This window comes from Thunnus albacares, chromosome 18, assembly GCF_914725855.1.
Source record: "Thunnus albacares chromosome 18, fThuAlb1.1, whole genome shotgun sequence".
NCBI classification, from domain to species: domain Eukaryota; kingdom Metazoa; phylum Chordata; class Actinopteri; order Scombriformes; family Scombridae; genus Thunnus; species Thunnus albacares.
Window position 1 is genome coordinate 18,251,887 of NC_058123.1, and position 22,336 is coordinate 18,274,222.

Sequence of the window (22,336 nt, forward strand, 5' to 3'; positions counted from 1 at the left end):
GCACAGTCTGAAGGCATTGTGAACATGCTGTTTAAAGCAGAGCTGGGCGATATGGAAAAAAAAAAAATCAAACATCACAATATTTTTGACCAAATACCTTGATATTGATATTGCAACAATATTGTAGGGATGACTATTGGTGCTTTCACAAAATATTTACACAATGAGATTTTTGATTGAAAAAATCATCAGTGAGGTGGATATAATGACTAAGTGGGTAAAGGCAAATAAAAGAACAGCTACAACAGTCTGGTAAGTTCAGAAAATTACATAATTTTACTGTAATTCAGCCTTTAAAACCAGGAAAAGATAACATTTATGCCATATTACAATATGTAGTCTCATATCACGATATCGATATAATATCGATGTACTGCCCAGCCCAAGTTTGAAGTGATGCTGACAGAGCACCGCAACGCCTCAACCTCACTGTTTCCTCTGTCCTTGGCTGTGGATGAGAATCTCTCCATTTTGATGTGTGCGAGTGTGTGTGTGTGTATGTGTGAATGTGTATGTGTGTATGTATGTGTGGGAGAGAGAGGGAATCCTTTTTCCAAAAATAATCAAATAAAAATACACAGGTAATAGTCCAAAAATGGATGAGATGAAAGGCAGAGGTGGGCTGCATGGATGGTACCAGTGTCCCTCATACAGTACCTCCACGCCCCCTTTCCCCCTTTGTGATGATGATGATGATGATGATGATGGTGATATCACCACCCTTACCATCCTCCCATTGCATTTTCAGATCAATGAGACACACGGATAGGGAGAGAAAGAGAGAGAGAGAAAGGTCTGTGTATTTTCAGCCACACGCTGACAGCTGTGCAGCTACCCCACGTAGCCTACGTGCTCACATCCAGAGAGACAGAGAGAGGCTGACGTCCCTCTTCTCGCATCTATCTGCCCCCGGATTTCCCTTCAACTTTTTTTTTTTTTTTTTTTTCCATTTTTCTCTTCGGTTTTTATACTCTTTTCACTTGTCGCATTCCTCCATCCTCCGAGTGTTTGGAATGAACTGTTTTCCTGCCTGCGTCGTTTCCATGTCAGCATGGGAACTGCCGTGTCCAAAAGGAAGAATTTAAGAAACGATGCGATATCTTCTGTGGCAGCAAAAGTTAGGTGAGTGACACCCGGAGCTCTACGGCTTTACACCCATTACACAGCAGCCTCGGGGGGGAAGTCTGGACAGGTAATGAAGCCTCCAGGTGCGACCCTGTGAAGTTACAGTAGGGTGACAGTTGTGCGCTATCCCGGGTATAATGCGCAGAGCCTCTGCGCTTTTCACATGTCTACCGATTGTCCCGTCTAGTCTGTGGCACAAATACGTGCTTAAATTAGCCTTTAATCTCTCAAAACTGCACCTATACTGCGCAAATGTAGCCTACAAATTGTGAATTATTGGCTGTGTAGCCCCATAATTCCTCCAGACTGTTTTATTTGGACCAAACTGGTGTAGTGAATGAAGCATCATTGTGTAATGAAAGTCATGCAGAGGCAAAGCGAGGGCTGCCGTGACTCACAGTAACCCCAATACATTTCCTCATCACCTAAAACAGTCTACCACCTGCTGTAAAAATAGTCTGCCGTTTGATGCCGTTTTGAATTCTCTTTTTTTTAATATAGTAATTTAAACAAAATCGGCTTTCTGTCTGGCCGCATCGATCTGGCCGGACGGCGCAGTGATGGGGCTGCTGCCTTCACACCCCGGCGGGCAAATGATCCAACTGTCAATTAATCAATCAACGCAATCGATTCGGTCGTTTGCAGGTATCACCAATCACGGTCAGTTATTGGGCCCGGCAGAGGGCAGCAGTTATATTCAGCCTGGAAAAAAAAGCAGCGGGACTCAAGACTGGAGTCCAACCCGTTAAAAGCTGTTAACGACTCACTCTTGAGAGACAGTGTATGAGCTGTATGAATTTTTTAAATAGTCAGATCCGCAACCAGCTGTTACAGCAACCATGGAGGCAAAGTAATAAGCCATCTCCATCTCCCTTCCTGTGCTGGCTGCACGTCTCTGAGGCTCCGAGCTGAAGCTGCAGCTCACCGAGAGAGCACGTGTGTGACTGTTGTTCATATGTCTACACATCAAGTGCGGACAGGCAGCTACTATCTTCACTGAGATCAGAATACAAATTCAATATTTCTATGTTTCAGCAGTCGCCACGCAGTAGGCCTTGGCGTGTGATTTCAATTCAATCAATGAATGACCTTGACTTGGCTGTGCAGACTCAACATCCACAGATGTGTGCTGATGTGCTATTACGTCATTCTCTCTCTCGCTCAGTGTGTGTGTTTTTCTTATGTTACACAGCCTATAGTGTGTGAGCCTTCTTAACATGCAGTGCAGCGTGTGTGTGCATGTGTGTGTGTGTGTGTGTGTGTATGCGCATGTGTTCCACCTTGAAGGGGAGATGAAAATGTGTTGCTCATACACACTGGTGACTATAGAGAGTGTCCTGAGCTTACAGTAAGAATGTGTGTGTGTCTTTTTTTTCCATGTCTGATAGGGCTATTGAAAATACACACGCACACACATGCACACTCAAATACACGCAGTTATTTAGTTATTATGCTCTTATCTTCGTTCCCTCCCTCACACTCTCTCTGTGCTCTCCTCTTTTTCACACAAACACACTCACACACACACGTTTCAGGGTTTAATTTTTCGGAGTTAATGGCAGAAGGAACCTTGGCTCCTTAGATGGGAAATGCAGCGGAATCACATCCAATATTTATCAGCCTCTCACCTGCACATGACCTCATGAATGTGGAAGCAGAAGTGGTTTCTCTCCACCTCAGAAAATAAACACACACGCACACACACATATATGATCTTCATGCATACAACCAGGTATGTATGCATTGCACTCCATTTGATCTACATGCTCGTATCTCTTCTCTGTTCTGTCTGAGAGGCAGGCTGGACTCTCTGCGGGTTTTAAATGTTCAAGCTCTCTGTCTGCAGCGTCAGATCTCTGGAGTCTAATTTTTTCAATTGCAAGCTTTTACCCATGACACACAATTTCATTTTCAGTTTTTTTTTTTTGTTTGTTTTTTTTCCCCAGGAATCTGTTTTGCATTTCCATACATTAACTTTTTGCAGATCTTGTGTCATGTGTCATGCCAGAATACACTTTGGTACTTAGAGTTGAGCAGCTTAATGCACATTAGTGTCACTCATGCACACACAAACGCACACACATGCTTTTCCTTGTATTTAGAAGCTTAAAGCAAATGACAGCAGGTATATGTGCCTATATAAAAGTCTGAGTCATCGTCCTTATCCAACTCATCTAAACATACAGTAAACTGGGTTAAGTGACAGAGAACATACTCACACTTTGGTTTTCTCTCTCCAATACACACACACACTTCTGGATCATAAACCCCCCCCCCCACTGACCTTACAGTATTAGTCTCCATCCACTGTTTCCTAGCTATGACTATTAACCCTTATACTAACTTTTCTAATGCCAATTCTGCCCTCAACCCCTTACTTTACCTTAGTTTAAACCTAAACCTAACTCTAACCTTAAACCCAAATCCTAATCCTAAAATTGCCCCTTGAGGAAATGTCCTCACTCTGCAGGTGTAAATCTCACACTGACTCTCACAAATAGAAACAAGAACAAATAAATCTGCACTGAATATAAACTGATTTATTATTCTTTGCAACTTTTGTAATTTGATTCTCTAGCCTAGAACATTAGTCTGACAGAAGTGAATGAAACATTTATTGAAGAAGCTGACCTGTTTGTTGAGATGGTGGCATAGATTGTTTTTGTTACACTTGGATTATTTGAAAGAGAAATTGATCTAAAAACAAGCCAGAGCACAGCACACTGTGAAGTGTCTCAAGGACGAAGACCGTCCTTACCAGAACAACAAAAGCAGTTTATTCAAATGGCTAAAATAACTCATATTCACTGTCTGGGATCCAAGTGATCTTTTGCAGTTGTGCAAATGAGACGGTCCTCTCCGAAAATGAACAATCCATCCATCAAACCATCTAACCGACAAAAACTGTTTCCTATGAACAGTCAGTGACTGTTTTTCTACCCTTAACCATAAAGATCATCTTTCCCCAACCAAGTTGTTTTTATTACCAAAGCTTAACCATTCGATCATTTAAAAAAATCTTTCTCCAACTTAACCAGGTACTGTTTTCTGATATTTTAATACTGAGAAAATAATCAACAGATTAATCAATGATGAAAATAATCGTTAGTTGCAGCCCTAATGCTGATGATTAGCAGGTATAATGTGAACCATGTTCACCATCTTAGCTTAGCAAATTAGCGTGCAATAATTTGCTCATTTTCACTAAACACAAAGTACAGCTGAGAATGTCAGTTTTGGATCCTAAACTGAAATTTTACACAACAACAGCCACAACAGGAAAGTGATCACTTTTCAGGATGATGCATCCAATAGTTGTAAAGACATTTCACTCAAAGCCACAAATGTGAACCTCATGGTGGCACTAGAGGAAAAGTCACCAAAGTCAAGTTCATCCTCTGGGCACCATGAATATCTGTACCAAATTTTATGGCAAACCATCTCATAGATGTCAAGACAGAGGAAAAGTCAATGGATCACCAAAGCCATTAGGATTTATCTTCTGGGGACAATGAATGAACAAAAGTGGACTGACAGACATTGCCATCCTTAGAGCCGTGACACTAGCTTGGCTAAAAATGACTTCTGGTGTGTCTTTGTCTTTAGTTTTTTCGACAGATAGGTGTGCCAGATCAGAAAATACTCATCAGGATCATTTCAGAAAGTATTGACAAATTACCCATTTTGTCGATGAGGTTTTAGGACTTGTTGGAGGACACAGTACATGTGTGAATGAGCAAATACATCCAAACAATACATAAGAAACACTAAAGAGACTCTGGTTCCTTGTAACCGGTGTTCGTCTGTGCGGGTGTCATCTCATGCATGTTTATGGATTGCTGGTTATGAAACAGGTCACACTCTCCCCTCCAGCAGCTCATGGGAAGTAGCGAGCGACTGAGAGCGAAGGGGAGAAAAAAAGAAAAAAAGAAAGGAAAGATTACCTCCAATTTACACACCAGAATTCTGCGACATTGAGTGTAAAAGCAAATGCTTTGATCTTTCTATCAGCCAGAGAAGAGGTCTGCTGCGGTTCGGCTGAAGGGCATCGGACAACAGTGTTCGCAGAGCTGTGGGGGTGTGAAAGATGGCATGAAAGATGAAAGGATTGGTTTTTACAGACTGATGCAAATGAATGTCTTAGTTTATTCGGGACAATCGACAGGTGCAGCTTGTATTTGATGTTGGCCTGCAGTCACTCTGTTGACGGGGTACAGGGATGTTATGTAATTGTTTTTTTGAAATAATACTCATATTCACTCAAGCTCAACAGGAAAAGATGTTCTTACCTCTTAAGTTTTGAGAATTGTTTTTTTTTCCCGCTAAAATGTTGCTTCATTGTACTTTCTCATTTATCATTGCATGTATATATTCAGAAATAAAGTACCAGTCAAAAGCTTAGACACACTTTCTCATTCAAGAGAATGGCAAGGTGTGTCTAAACTTTTGACTGGTACAGTATATGCACTGTATATTTTTACATTTTCAGTAATATGCTTGATCGCAGCCATCTCTCTCTCCCTCTATCTCCCCCCTCCTTTGTTCAATCAGACGGTTAAATTCTTTGCCATAAATATGCTGAATGAGGCAGATTTTACTGATTACAGTCTGAAGAATGATTAGGACTCCAACAGTGTTATGTGATTGTTTGTCTATGTTTGTCTGCTTCTGTGCATATTTATTCTATTTTTTTCTTTGAGAAAACAATTTCAGCTCAAGTTTCCCAGTTGTCATAGAATTGTAGATGTTCAGGGAAGACATTTTAACATTTCAAAGTCATAAAAGCACAGATGTAAATATAACTTATAACTGAGCCGTGGTTATAATATAATCTTATTAGTGCTTTTCCAACTATGACAAGTCAAATTTCTGCTGTGAAAAAGCCATATTATCCTTAAAATATGTTAACAATGTGTTGGCTACTACAGAGAAACAGAAGTGTGCAGTGTGTAAGTGTGTGTGAATCAGTTTTATCACTCACTGCTTAATGTTGTCTGTGTGGTTACGGTGAGCCACTAGTGTACTCACATTTTAATCAGCTCTCCGGTCAGGTGCTTCCCTCCCACATATCCCATAATGCACCACACTTATACAACTGCAATTTTCAAAAGTCCCTCTGGCCTTCAGCACATGCAACAAGCTTCTCAACAGGTTCTCAGCACGCCAACTGTGCATTTTTGTGTGTGTGCCGGTGTGTTTTTGTAGGAAACCCAATTCAATTAGTCCATCTGAGAGGAAGATTCGATTAAGGAGCATTAAGAATGAGGAATCTCTTTGCTTGGCAGCCCATTGTTTACAGTGGAGAGACGCCCGGGGAGACATTAGCTCTGATGATATTCACACCAATGGGAACACTGTCAGGGGAGTGATGGCCTGTTTTCTGCCATGAGCCCGCTTGTCCTTTAAAGATATATGGTCACAGTGTTAAATGGCATCAGAATGCACAGGGAAAAGCAATGGGATGATAAGATATGGATCACTAATGGGATGAAACATTATATGTAGCAGAATTCCGTAGAATAGGTGCTTTTCTATATGCAAGTCTTCAGGGTCCATTTTTGTAGCCATGGAGATCATTTGTTGGTCAAATTAACAGTTTAACATTAAGGTGTAGCTTTTTTGAGTGGGATTTGTAAAGACCGTTAATGTGTGTGTTGTTATTGTGTGAATCTGTGCTATTTTCATGTTCTACTTATGTGTTTTAGTCATATGTATTTCACTTAGAGCTGCAATATTATCCATTAATAGCTTACTCAATCGACAGAAAATTAATTGCCAACTATTTTGATAATTGATTAATTGTTTTGAGTCCATTTTTTAAGGAAAAAGTTAGTTGGGACAAAAGAAGACATCTGGGAAATAGTGATCAAATTTTTGGACATTCAATCAATCAAATGGCTAACTGATTAATCGAGAAAATAATCATCACATTAACTGATAATGAAAATAATCGTTAATTACAGCCCTAATTTGACTTTCTCTCAGATGCAGTGTTTTAATAAGGTGTAGTAGGCACAATTAGTGGATAAAATAATCAAAAGGCTTAATATGTGAATTTTAAGAACACACGGTGTTAGAAAAGTTTGTAAATGACAAAACACAAAATACAGATGAAAATTAATGTCACAAACATCAATATTATTTGTCATATAAAAAGGGTTTTAAAAGTGATTGAAATAGAGCTTTGTATTATTTACATCCAACTGCACTGACTTCACCTACAATCAACAAATTACAGTACATTTACAAGTCCCCTGTTTTCCAGTTAACTATAGTTGGCTTGGGCAGCGAATATCTAAATGTGGATGGACATTTTGCACCTGTCAGAGCAAGTTTTGATAGATGGGCACTCCAATCATAGCTATAAATGCAGCCTAAAAAACGAGACAATCAAGAAAAAAGTCAAATAAAAACAAGCGGCAACCTCCGGGGCTTTAAAATGAAGCCAACACGGAAGTGCCAAAAACTGCAGTTCCCTGAATGGCCACTTGAGGCTGGCTCCAAAAGCGAGTCATTCCCTATAGAACCCCATGTTAAAATGCCCAACTTAACAGCAGAAATAAACATGTTTACAGCCTGGTACAAAAAATGGTTTTGGTCTCTATAGCTAATTCCCCTTTCATGACAATCGTACGGGGGTGAATTTTTTTATAACTCACTCGTTTAAATTTTATTAAGCCGTAAAGTTATGCATAATGAAGGACATGGCTGCTTTGAGTGACAGGTCAGCCAGCCGCTAGGTGGCTTGTTTCAGCCATTCGGCCCGCCTCTTTGCCCATTTTTGATTGGCTGGGAGTTAGGCAGCGTTATGCACTGCGAAGATAGCGACGGCCGGAATGGCTCACTTTGAGCTTCAAAACCGCTCTTCAGAAACCAATGGGTGACGTCACGGTAACTACGTCCATATTTTTATACAGTCTATGAATAAAAAGTGGATAAAGTAAAAAAAACAACAACAAAAAAACCAATAAGCAATGCTTGACTATCTGTATTCATTAAAAAACAAACTGGAGAAAAAAGGGCATGTTTACAGTTTTTTAATGTTCTGTCTGATCTGTTAAGTATCTAGTTATGTATTGTTCTGTCTTGATCCATTAAAATAATTGAAGTGCTGAGGTGTATCTGCCTGTTGTTGAGGATCCTTTCATGTGCCTTTTAGTGGAGTTTGTGGCAGAAAGTGATGAGGAAGTGGAGTGTGTCAAATTGTGTCTGGCTCATTCAGCTCGTGAAATGCTTAACTGTAGACACCAGACAAAGGCAGAATATGCTCATATGTGCACACTCCCTTGCTCACTCAGAAGGAGTCGAACAGATGACCAGACACTGAGCAGGAGCTTCAGGTTTCATGTTGCACCAAAAGTAGATTACGAAGCCAAGTTAGAGCTACTCTTGAAGTTTAGTTCTGTCCAAGACATTCTCCATAGCATTCTTGTTGTGTGACATTGGAGTTGGAGACTGTCCACCTAAGAAAGATGACAGCATCACTTGTGTGGCTGTGAGCGGGACCTGTTTCCAAAATGACTGATTGTTGTGTTCAAGGACACTGTGACATCTGAGTTGGCAGCTAAAAAGCATTGCATTCACCTGTGATGTTGTCCTTACGGAAGGTAAGCACCTCCACTTCATGACATGAATGTCATGACATGAATGTCACTTCATGACATGAATGTCATGAGGTGGATTTTGTGAATTTGGTAATTTCTTGCATTTAACTGTTCTGTTTGCAGGATGTTAGCTCTTTGTAGAACTTTGACTATGAATTATATATAGAGTATACAACTGGAACCTTAAAAGTGTGGTGTCTCCAGGGGGTGGGTGTTAAAATTCATTGTTTGGTCGCCAACTCCAGTTTCCCACCAGCTCCTGAAGGTAACGTAAGGAATGATTTTACAATAACACATCATCAAGTCTTTGAAAGTTAATAGTCATACATGGAAACCAAATACTGCCTGAAAGACTGGAAATCAATCTAAAAGCTTCTGCTGAGAAAACATCACCATGAAGTCCATTTAATAGCTGTTCTGGAGCTTTAAACTATAAGACTCAATAATTGTAGATGTTCAAATTTCCGTTTTCTTCTGAGCAGTTTACAGACATTTCATCTGTGTTGGCTCAAAAGCTGTGGCTCAAAGTTCATTCTTGACTCATAGTCCTTAAAGTGCTCAGAAAAACTTGAAATTCAAACATCTGCAATTCCATGATAACTGGACAAACTCCATCTGCTGAGCAAGATCATGTGATAGGATAAAAAGCTCCAAATGGTCCTTTAAAGTAAATGGACCGTGTGATGAAATTCCTTTTCTAGTGCTGTTTCCAAGGTCAAGAACCTCAGTAAAACACATGGTTTGCAGTAATGTAAAATAATAGTAATACAGTATATTCAATTGGGTAAAACATGCAGAATCACTGATATGGTTGTCTCAGAAACAACTAGAAGTCTACTGTACCTTTAAGAGTATAGATTTCACTCTAACACAGTCTGTGTCCTCAAGGTTTCCATCACTGTCAGAATATCTTATCTGATCTGATCTGAATCCAGGACACTGAACTTGAACCTGTGCTATCGTTATCACTCCTGTTGGACTCATGTGCTTACACTGTACCTCCCTAATGAAATATGTAAAATTAAAGTCTAGCTTTTTACTTAGACGTTGACTAACATGTTTCATACTATACATATTGCACTTAATGAGCCCGTAGAATAAGGGGTTAAATGACACAAAGGATTTTAGGGCTAGGGTTGAGTTGATTTTCAAAGATGCAGTTACCCCGAGGAGCAAATAAAGCCTGTTGTCAGTTTTATCTTTTACTTCCTTATTGGCATGACAGTGCTCTTTCTGTCTGCCTGTTTCCTCAAGTTTACCCCACCTTTCATTTTTAATATGCTCCCATTTTCCCCTCATATACTCCTCGCTGCTGTAATCTCTTCTCCTCAGAAACTCCCCTCCCTAACTTGTTTCTCTCCCCGAAGCCCTGTCACATGTCTGAGAGCATGCAGGACACATTTCACATCTGCCTGTCAAGCTCTTCCTCTTCTTCTCCTTCTCCAACTTCTTCCTCTTTATTTTTCCAATAGCATACTTCCCCCCTTTCACCTCACACACCTGTGTCCCTGATGCTCAGTACGGTATCATATATGAAGTGGGTAAAAACATTGAGATGAGAGAACACAGAACCAAGAGAGGATTTGTTTAATGGATGGATTGAGAGGCGTTTTGCTCTATTCGTTTCCAACTCACTTTCCGCTCATGTATAATGGATGATGCGAGTCTCTTGCACCATTGTTTGCGGATTCTAATCAGAGTGCCCCAGCCTGTTGAATAATAAAACAGGAGGGTAAAATGAAAATGTCTCAGACCTTCAGAGGGACACCTGCTGATTAGGGCATAGACTATATTTATCACAACTGTCCTTAACAAGGCTGGTTGCATCATCACATGCACATGTAACATTTTGTCTTTTTTGTCTCTTTTTCTGTCCCTAGAGGCTCACACAGACTCACACACAAATGCACATACTCAAGTGCATGTACACGCACATGAATGCAAGCGTGTGCACACACACACACAAAAGAAGAAAGTAGAGGATTGCCAGAGAGGAAGATGCAGTATACCAGAATTGCAGTGACATGCATGGCGAGCTATTTTTAGTAGTGCAGTGGAGGGAGCTGGATGGTGTCGTGGCACGTGCAGAGACTCTCAGCCCTCAATAATACCCCCAAACTCTGAGGGAGTCTGGTTTACTTTGGCTACAGTGCTCACTGTTGAGAGTTAACAATGCAGGAGCCAGAGTGACTCTTGTGGCACAGAGGGACATTTTCATCCACTGAGTCTCAATTTGATTCAGTAACTCTCAAGTTTTACATGAGGAGGTTGTTGTCGTCCAGTGCAGCAAGAGAAAATCCTCCTGAACTGATGTCCAAAATCTAATACTGTAGGTGTTTGCTCTAAAATAAGAGCATGGTCATTAGCATTGTGTAATGGAGACTTAACACAAGAGTACTCCTGCTATATGCACAAGGCTGACTTACCAGCCTGAGTAAACTGCCCAGACTCTAGGGAGCCCTAAAAGCCCCTGGTTTACTACCGTGTGTGTAAATTGGTTCAGAGCAATTTCGTTAATTTTGTGTGGAGATACATGAAACCAAAGTAAAATATCAATAATATGATCAGGGCCTTGAAAGATTGAGGGGGGAGGCTACATGTGACTATTTTTTAAATGTACCAAAAACACAACCCAACAAACCAGCCCACTTCACACAGTCATTGACTGGGTGTGAGGAAGTAACGAAATTAGGCAGGATGTCTCTCTCTCATTATTTACTTTTCCTACATACAAACCAGTGTAACACTATGAATCCCTTCGAGAAGAGACCGTTCAGAGCAGCTAATACTTTTTCCCTCAGACATCATCAGATGACACATTGTACGAATAAGCTCCAGACCCCTTGTGGTTTGTGGTAACTTGATTCATTTTGTTAAGGACTACACAAAGTTGAAGTAAATTTCAACTGAAATGATCAGGGCCTTGGTGCACAAACATGGTGCTTGTTATTACAGTAAACAAGTATGTATTTAATAAAAGCACCACATAATAATTTGCCTACAGCAAACCTGGGGCTAAGTAGTATTCAAGCATATGAGTAGTGGTTGGTTTCACAGTCTGCTGTGTGCACTGTGCCTGATGATGGACACTAAGAATTTTTGCCCAGGGGCCTGCATGTGGGCCTAGGGCATAAATGTTACACACAGTATGTTAACCCTATGCTGTAGTACAGGCTGAACACCTGATTATTGTTCGTGTGCTTGTGTGTTTTCTTTTGTCTTTGTAACAGGCTTCACGCCAGCCTCAATGCTGGTGGGTCGGCTCATGCAAAAAGTCTCCGCTTTCAACCTCTGTTGATAAAAAAGGAGGTGATAATGCCACAACTAATATTATGCTTTATTCACTGATTTTAGTATTCACAAATGATTAGTAAAGCAACTTGAATAATAAAGTCATAGTTTAATTTATAGGACCTCATCAGGTCATGTGTCCCATCATAACTGTGCTTTTGTTACAAGGCACTGTAGGTACTTTTGAGTTCTTAACTTGTCCTTGGCTGTCTGGTGTTTTTGAGATGAGTAATTTATGTCTCTAAAATGTGTATTTAATATTGATTGACTTGTTACATAAGGTCATTTGTGTCTTCTTTCTCAGGATGTTTCCTTCAAACATGTAAAGGAGCTTTGTTCACAAAAGATGTCTCCAGAGGAATCCTGTTTGGAAGAAGAGATGGAGGAGAGAGACAGGATAGAGGGGAACGGGTGGGTGGGAAGCAAGAATATATTGAGTTTAAATATGAAATGAAAGATGGGGCATCAGAGAAATGTTTGAAAAAAGTCTGTTTTCACTGCACTCCTGCTCCCCCTGTATGTGTGTGTGTGTGTGTGTGTGTGCCTGCTGCGTTGGACAGGCTTTAATAATTGAGAGAGCTGCCAGGGAGGAGGCGTACACCCACAGATTCCCCTGTATACAAGGGATTCTTCTGCACAGATGTGTGTGTCTGTGTGTGTGTCAGCATTCCCTTCCAACATCAGCTGCATTGGGAAAATGTAACAACCAGGAGGATGCATGCTATTTTTCTTAATATACTGAAGGATATACAGTTAATTAGCCCTTGATACTGTAACTCTAGCGGATTATTTTCAGGATCATCGATAACAACTTAATAAATTATACGTAATGCTTTTTACACCAGGTTTTCGAAAATAAAAGGTAATATGCTGACTCACAACAACAGATGAATTAGTCAACATGTGCTAGTAGATCATTAGTGATAAGCTAATTAAAAGTAAGTATTCTCATAAAAAACAGTTGTAAAATAAGTATTGAGTTAGTATAGTTGAATTAGCAATACAACTATGTAAAACAAGGATACAAGATACACATAAGTATGAAGTAGAAGTACTAACTCATTCTGAATGATAAAAATTTATGTAGAACGTTTGTGAATTTGTGTTGTATTGTTGTAAGTGGTTTTTGTGTCACTAGGTCTTACATATTTATATGTATACTATTAGGATGCACTATAGAAATGCACCATATTTTATGAGTTTAGCAGGTGTTTTTGCATATACAGTGAAATCATAAACTGGAAAATTACAAGTAACTACAGGAGTCTGTTTTTAGCCATGCTAGAGGCATGGCTCTAGGGATGGCAATGCCAGTCTGCTGGTTGCTCTCTCCACTACTTTGGTTCAGAATAAAATATCTCAACATCTATTATACTGCATGGATAGCTCTGACATTTTGCTCAGACATTCATGGTCCCCAGAGGATATATCCAACTGACTTTGGTGGTTTCCTGACTTTTACTCTAGGGCCACCCTGAGGTTGACATTTGTGGCTCAGCATGAAATATCCTAACAACTAGAAGATGGATCGCCATGAAAATGTACAACAGATATTCAAGTTCCCTAGAGGATACATTTTATGACTTAAGGGATCCTCTGAGTTTTCCTCTAGCTCCTCCAGTTATTGTAATTTCAATTATGCTGTGATTTATCTTTTAATGGACATTTGGTACAGATATTCATAGTTTCCAGAGGATATTTTGTAATGAGTTTGGTGATACTCAGACTTTTCCTCTAGTGCCACCATGAGGTTGACTTTTTCTCTATTGAAATACAGTATCTCATGATATCTCATCTCTTGATGAATTGCTGAAAAATTTGGTAAACACATGCATGATCCCCAGAGGATGAATTGTGATCACTTTGATCTCCTGACATCTAGTGCAATGTGGTTAAAATTTCTACTTTGGTTTATGATCAAATACCTGCAAAACTGTGTTTGCATGCTAACAAGCCAAATCAACACAGTGAACATGTAAACATGGTAACTTCTTAACATGAGTATGTTAGCATTATCATTTTGAGCATGTTAACATGCTGATGTGAGCATTTTGCTCAAATACAGCCTCACAGAGCCACTAGCTGTAGACTTCTATTCTTAAATAATATATAAAAGTTGCAGTATGTCTGGAAAGTACAAGGATAAAAGTCTCATAAAATGAAAATAAACACGAGTAAGTGCTTTAAAATTATACTCAAGTAAATGTAGTATGTAAATGGTGAGACAATAAGGCACAATTACCTCAACAGTAAAGTGAGAAAAGTACAACCTCATCATGATCCTTGTTACAGGAATGAATTAATATTAATAGCAGTAGCATGCAGTATTAGAGTTACTGACATTTTCTCCTTTCCTCTCCTCTCTCCTTTCATTCGTCATTACTATAATGAATCATTACTGCTAATAGTTATTGCTTCGGTACATTTCCTCTCAGTTAGTGCCCAGATTGACATTAAAAACATATCTTTCTTTATCTGGTCTCTCTTTGCTCCTTTTCCACTCCTGTCACACATTGACTGGAGGAACATTAGGAAGTCAGTGTCATTCATCCGCTATACCTGGGGCTATTTTATTAAAAAGGACAAGCCCTTTATGATATTTTTTTATGAGTTTTATCTATATGTTGCTGAATGAGTGAGGGTGTGTGGAGTGTTTCTGTGTCTATGTAAAAAGGGAGACTGAGAAAGAACAGGAGCTAAGCAGCAGATGCTATTGAGCTCACTGCATCTATTTTCAGCACATCTCCAAGCAGTCTTCTTCACTTGCCGTCAAGGTTAAGAGTTTCTTTGACTCAAGGATACGGTATATACATCTGTATGCCTGTGTGAGAAACAAGAAAACAAACACGCTTATGGTCTGCTGACTGCACTGACATTCACCGACGCAAACTGAGGTCACACTGAGAAATTAAGTCTACCTAAAACAATCCGTCACTCTATCTCCTCCTGCTGTCTCATACTTCGTCTCTCTCTCCATGTGTGAGGCTGCCTGAAGTATGGAGATAAAACAGCTGCATCTTAATCTGTGGGTGGCACAAGCCCACAAAGAAGGCAATTAGGTTTATAATTTACAATTCCTTGCCCTCCTATCTCCTCTACCCTTTCTCTTCCTCCTTTCTCACTTGCCCCTCCTTTCCACCCATAAATTAATGTCTTTATGTGTGTCGTGTGTGTGTCCCCACAGAGCAGCACGAGCATTTGGAGAGTACCTGTCCCACACACACCCTGAAAACCGAAACGGATCAGGTCAGCGTCTCTGCCATCCTGCCATTTTGTCCATCCATTTATTCTCGTCTGCGTGTTCTTTTGTGGTCTTTAATCCTTCCTCCACCTGCTTCAGCTCATCCTCTGTTGAAATGCCAGGCTGCGATCATCAGTGTATCACTCCAGCAGCTGATAACCGAAGGGAGATGATGAGAATATCCTGTGTCATCCTCAATTTGTCCTCTTCCCTTTTCCCTCTTCAGTCTTTTCCTTGCTTTTCAGCACATTGGTGTATTTCTCAGTATTTCTATTTATCTCTATTTCCCTCTTTTGTATTCTAGCTCATCTTCTGTGTGAAACCTTGGTGGGTCCTGACCCGGAGTCACCAAGTGACACGGTTGGCCCCAACAACAACAACAACCAACTTCATCCGTGTTCCAATACCACTAAGGGCTCTGAGGACAACCCAGAGCCTGGCCTGGTGAAATCCCAGCTGGGCTTACTCCAACCACCTCCCCCCACCATTTCTACCAAGCCAGCGCGGCTGTCACTTGAGCGCAGCTTCTCAGCGGAAGAAGACAAGCAGAAGTGTGTCGAGTGCACCCTGCAGCCCGCCCGCGTGTACACCATCACCACCCAGCACGGTATGCTGATGAGTGGCGGCCGGGGCAGCAAAGAGAGCCTAGAACTGGACGTCCTGAAGGAGAAGTCGGGGAGTGGAGGGGTGGGATCCAGGGGTGGCGGTGTGGGTGTTGGCGCCGGCGACCAACACCTCCACACCTCCTTGATCCAACCCTCCACTTCCCCTTCCTCCACTTCATCGTCTCCAACCCAGTACCACCACACCAGCAGCGGCGGCCGTGGCACCAGCCACCACCACGGCAACCATCACCACAGTAACCACCACCACCACTCTGTCATGGGCACCAATGCACCCTCAAGCAGTGGAGGAAGCAGCAGGGCAAGTGGAAGCAGCAGTAGCAACCAGCAGCAGCAGGCTCTAGCCATCGGCGGGCTGCACTCGCACCATACATCACACCACTCTCACCACCACCACATGTCTCAACCCCCACTGCAGACCTCCGTCAGTGCCCACAACATCCGCGGCTGGGGCGAGGGTGGAAAAGGGGAGGCAGAGTGCAGCGGGCTGGCCTGTGACGCGTGCAGCGGCGCCCCCTCACGGAGCCAGGGCTCCCTGGACCTGGAGAGCACGTCTCGAGAGGCAGGCAAGCAGCACCGACGCCTAGAGCAGATGTGGAGTGTGGACCGGGTGACTGGGCTGGAGAGAGGTGAGAGGGCGGAGGACACAGAAAAGGGAGAGGCGCTGAAATCCAAATGAGTGCCGGGGTTGGGGGTTGTTCATAAGACCCTGTGGCTGGGATTGGCGATTTTGGTATTGGACCAGAGATGAAATAGCATTTGAATCATTTGAATCTTTCTACCACACAAAAATACACACAGGGAGCATTTGGGAGGTAAAATCCAGCTGATAGTGTATTTTTTTTTTTTTAAAATACTAGTTGCCTTTCAGATTTTGACTAAAGGATGCTTTTAGTTTAAAATATATCAGCTACAGCATATGGACAAAGTAACAAGAACACCTTACAGTATGTCACAAATCATGATGATAAATGCCAAAACACGGGAATACCCTATTAGTAGAAGACAAACAGTAGTGGACCCTCACCAACACCATCAACAGTCATGCTAGTGGCTTAATGAGACCAGACTTGCCTTGAGCTAAATGCAAACATCAGCATGCTAACATGCTCACAGTGTTAAACAATGTTAAAATGCTGATGTTTAGCAGGTATAAGGTTTGCCCTGTTCACCATATCAGTTAGTACTGCTGAGTCATGAATTTTGCAGAAATTTGTAGTATTTGACAAATGAACATTTCTACCTGATGATGGCCCTAGAAAATCATAAAACTGAAAAAAACTTTTGTTCAATTTAGTTTTAACTTAGTGGTTCACTCTGAAGGATATGAATGACTGCTCCAAATTTGCTGAATAGATGTCTAGACATTTCACAAAAAAAACCCAAAATCTGTAGGTGGAGCTACAGCAAAAGTCAAGGGATCACCAAAGTCTTTAGGATACATCAGTTTACAACAGGAGGAGGCGCTGCATGGTTCTGATGGCTCATACAACAGGTGCTCTTTAGTGGGGTAGGTGAAAGTACCAAGGTACCAAGTGGTTGTCTGCACCACTTAAGGACAAATATTTAGCAAGACTTCCTGGATTTTGTTTTTTTTTCATTAGGATACATTGCCTAGGAACCACGGACATCTATTCAAATGTTTACACCCATCCATCTTGTAGATGTTGATATTACTGATATAACTGGATAAGTGAAAGTTTTGACCTGCTGATGATGCTAGAGGAAGAGTTAAAGGATCACCAAAGTCAGTAGGATCAATCCTCTGGGCATCATGTATATCTGAACCAAATTTCATAGCAATCCATCCAATAGTCTGACTGACCAACCAACAGACTGACATTGCTATTCCTAGAAAACAACACAGACTTCAGTTCAAAAATGACCATAGAAACAAAACAACAGCTCACTTACACCAACAGAAATTGAACATTATAAGCTTCACAAAAGGTACAGTAGTAATTATTGAGGAGTAATTGTGTTGGATTGCATTACACTGTGAGGTGTTCTTGTTCTTTTTACCATTTCCTGAGTGAACTCCATTTAAACTGTGTCTAAAATTTGTGACAGTTTAATTATGTGGTTGCAGGTAATAACTCTAGCTATCTTGGAAGTTGTAGGGTCACTTCAGTGAAATACACCTAATAAATCACACTCAGTGTTTGCTAAATGCTTATTAAATATTTTACAGTTACTATTTCATTTTAAGTTATTTTAATTGAGTTGTGAATCAGGGCTGATAAATACAAAACAAATTCAAAATATTTCAACAACTAAAACCACTGTGAAGCCAGTTTAACTTTGCTTCTGATGAATGAAAGTGAGACATTCCTTAAAAGTGAGTTAATATTAAATTAAATTGTTTAAACAAACTTTTTCAAATCTATTTCCTCTCAGGTCTGCTGGGGGCTTAGGGTTTTATGTTGGATGTGACGTGGTGGTCTGTTTTTCTGACTCTTCGTCTCCCCGTCTCTCTCCTCTGCTGTCTCTTCCTGTGTGTCTGCCTCTCTCCATTTGTGGAGTGGTGCACTGTGAAGTGCTGGTGCTGTCGCTGGCTTTTGTGCTTTCATATTTCTAATATATTTATTACGACATCTACGGATACCATGCATAGATTTTTCTTCTGTTTTTTTTTTTTCCAATTAACCTTCGAATCATAATTTTTCTCTCTAATTACAGATGACACTAACTGGTTCCCCAAGGAAAATATGTTCTCCTTTCAAACTGCCACAACAACCATACAGGCGTGAGTGTCCCACCTTCAAACACACACCTGTACACAAACACACACACAGTCACATATGGTGCATCTACTGACTGAAAGATCAAGCTGATGTGTTTACAGCCAGAGTTAACAGACCATACCAATGTTTTTGCATGTTTTAGTCCATTAACTGCTAATTTCATGCTTTAAATTAATGTCACCCATTTCCCAAAGCATGCTATAGGTTTTTTAGATTGATTTCACCTTCTAGGCTGCTATTGATCTTCATCTCAGTAAGCTATAAAAAAAATCAGCTTGCACATCCTGAAAGCTTGCTTAAGGAGGACAATCCATCAGAGGGAATACTTTGTCAGTTCCTTTTTTTGTACAATTTAAATAATTGATGCATGGTAATGCAGTTGCAAGTAGGGTTTGTTGTGAATGCTCTCCTTGTTGTTAAATTTGAGGACCACTTGACATTCAAAGCTGCAACACATGAGCAAATTCATCATCACTTACACAACATCCAGGTTTCAGTGTTTAGTTTTTAGATGCAAATTTTCCAAAAATGCTGTTTTTAATTAAAATACAGGTGACCAGCGAGCTTCAAGTATCTGCAATTTTTCATAACATGTTGAAGCAAACAAATTATCCCTTTCAATCTACCAAATGAACCTGACAGTAAATATAGTAAAAATGGCAGTAATATAAGGTATATGCAGCTTGTAGTTCATGGGCTAAAACATGCAAAACAAACGTATCTTTGTCTTTAAAAGCTGTAAAAAAAAGTTCTTGTGAGCATCTGAGTTTACTCTTTCTTGGTGCCTTTCACTTTTCATCTTGGATTAGATGCTTGTTTGACCATGTTTAGAACACAATACTGGATTCAGTCAATAGATAAAGGTGGTTGTTCTTTTGGCCCATTAAATCACAGATCAGAAGCAATTAAGTGGCATAATGAGTTGACTTTGTTCATTGAGGTCAAACAATGACACACTCTTTTTGTCTCTTTCTCAATATGCCTTTCCCAGGTCTTCCTCTCTGTATTTTGAACTCTAAACTGTTTGTTTTCTCTCTCTTCCTCTCTTTCTCCTCTCTTCTTGCATGCAAATTAATCTTGGGACACTCAAAACAGGATATCGTGAGTATTCTTCCCTGCTTGCATTCTTTTTCTTAGCTTGCTTTACTTCTTTTCCTTAACTGCTGTTCCTTAACTTTGATGTCCACCATTTAACCTTCATCCTTGCGCTGGGTGTTTAACTCACAGCTGAAAACAAACTTACCATAATAACAAGATATGATCAGACAGTATACAGTATAGAGGTCTGTTTATGTGTGTGTGTGTGTGTGTGTGTGTGTGTGTGTGTGTGTGTGTGTGTGTGTGTGTATCAAGTTGAAACCTTTTCTTGTTTGGGTTATATTTACTTCTGGCCCATGCACATCAGAAAAATCATTCTCTTATTGATAGATAATGGTCTTTCAGGTAGGAGCCTGCAGTTATAGCCACAAATAATGTTTTTTAATTCAAGTAAAAAACCAAAAAGGGGAAAAAAATTGAGTTACAGGATTTCTATGCAACCGCAGGGATAAAGTCCAGTGTAATCCACTGCAGCAGAGTAAATCTGCCAAACTCAAGTCAGGAAAATGTACGTCTGTGTGTTGGCTGACCTACACCCTGTCAGCTCACATATACCCAGCAGCTCTATCAGTTTGGCACACACTCACCCTCACTTTTTGTGGCAATCATGTCAGCTCTCTAATCCCACTTCACAGCCGTTGCTAATTATCACTGAATCTGTGCTGGCTGTGCTGCTTACTGTAGCAGTGTTTGGATCTGATTGTGGCAACTGCGGCTCTGGAGAGGTTTGTTAAGAACATATATTTATAGTGCTAACATGTGATCTCTAGTGCCTTTTGCACTGGTAAAATTATTTCATACAGTCTGTAGTTTAAAAAAGAAGTCAGCTATCAGTCAGTTTTTGGATATGTATTCAATAAGTTCCAGAAAAGTTTGGTAGATAAATGTCCAGTATGAAATGTGTTGCATGCAGATCACCAACTTCCGTCAAAGGATTCCTGAGTGTACAGCTAAGCTGAGAAGTAGGTTAAGCTAAACATATAAATGCTAACATTAATAATAGTGATAGTGTATTATGCCTAAAACAAACCTTGACATTTCATACTTGTACACCACCTGCTCCAACCACACCTGGCTTAACTAAACCCAACTAACCCAAGCTGCTCTTAAAAGCTAACTTTCTTTGCTCTGTGGACCAAGCAAACCTCTGGCTGCTAGCTTAAAGTAAATGTTCAGGGTTTACTTAAAATACCTTTAATGATCTTAGTGTCAACAAATACCATGAAAAGACTAAAACGAACACTGAATTGATCCTGCTAACAGGTTTTGTCAGAGTAGTTTTGTCTGTTATTACTAATTCCTCTGTGCTATGAAATTCTTCTGTTGTCAAAAACTATTAAAAACACATCAGTGATCCACTGGGTTGTACTAGGTGACGTGTTCCTTCATTACGATGCACATGTGTAGTGTGGTTTATTTTGAGTCAATCCCACATGACACTATCCTGGTGGTGTAGCGCACCAAATGTGTATTAATCCATGGCTGAAAATAGTCCCTGAAAAATGCAGTATTTACTCCTATTGTGAGTGACTGTTACAAACCACAAAGTGCTGCCATTTTAGTAAAAAAAACTTTCCCTTTTTTAGACCTATATATTTGTGACACATTCTTTGATATTTATGTCTTCAGTTTGTACAAATGGAGGCATGAGTAGCACAGACTGGTTTTTGGTGTTTTCATGGGATTTGTCCACACTAGAAAAATACAGGATAACGCCAGCCTTATCCTTAAAAAGAACATTTTGTTTTTGGGGAAGTTTTAACCAGCTACTTTCCACTACTTACCCAGAGTCAACGTACCCACATTGGATGTATCTCTAGCTCTATCTCTGCTATGGATAAATGTTAATCAGTTTCACAGGATTTGTCGGGTCGCACCTTTTCTGGTTAACAGTTAAGTCTGTTGAAGAAATTGTCACTCATTAAAAGTGATGCATTTCACACCATGTTTGTACTTTGACACATAAAAGTCCACCATAGCCCGAGTGGTATCACTTTGTGCTCGACAGAACATTTTCCAAGTTTCACAGTGGCTGATTGAAATAATGACTGGCTTCAACAACAACTTTGTTGTAGACCTGTTAGTGGATTGCAGCTTTAAAATACAAAATGTATCCATGATAAATTAACACCAAGTTGTGAATAGGAAGTAGTTAACCCTGAGCATTTGAAAATGTCCACTTTTTTTTTGAGTTTTTGAGCCGCTTCTAGGAGCTGAATTGAGCTCAAACCTCAAAATACATTTAAATTGCAGATAAGGATGTAAAACAAGCATCCATGTCTGATTCTGGGAAAGTATGAAGATTGGTAAAATTCCCCAAAAATGAATAATCCCAGTTAGAATTACATCTCAAGTGGAACGACTGAAAAGGCACGAGGTCAGAAGATCAGTGTCTCTATGGAAAGATGGATTATATCACATGCAGACTGGCACATTTGTTAGAGGGCTGAATAGAAAATACAATTTGAGCTGGTGATGTTATTTGACTTTCTGGTCTGGTCTAGCTGCTGCCTACCTACAACAGCCTCCCCCTTCACAGCCAAACAAACCCTGCAGCTAAAAGCCCTGGCATCAGCCTCCCCGCGCTGTCCTACCACTCGCTACGCCAGC

At 40.4% G+C, this 22,336-nt stretch overlaps 1 protein-coding gene across 1 annotated transcript in view; it reads left to right on the top strand.

Annotated features, from left to right (window-relative positions):
* The first annotated feature begins 246 nt into the window (after window positions 1-246).
* The window catches only part of nsmfa (NMDA receptor synaptonuclear signaling and neuronal migration factor a), a 45,959-nt gene continuing 23,869 nt past the window's right edge, over window positions 247-22,336 (top strand). Inside the window, 4 exon segments of the mRNA XM_044332885.1 lie at window positions 247-1,122; window positions 15,205-15,266; window positions 15,566-16,513; window positions 18,564-18,636. Coding sequence (XP_044188820.1) covers window positions 1,052-1,122; window positions 15,205-15,266; window positions 15,566-16,513; window positions 18,564-18,636 — 1,154 coding nt within the window. The 5' untranslated portion in view covers window positions 247-1,051.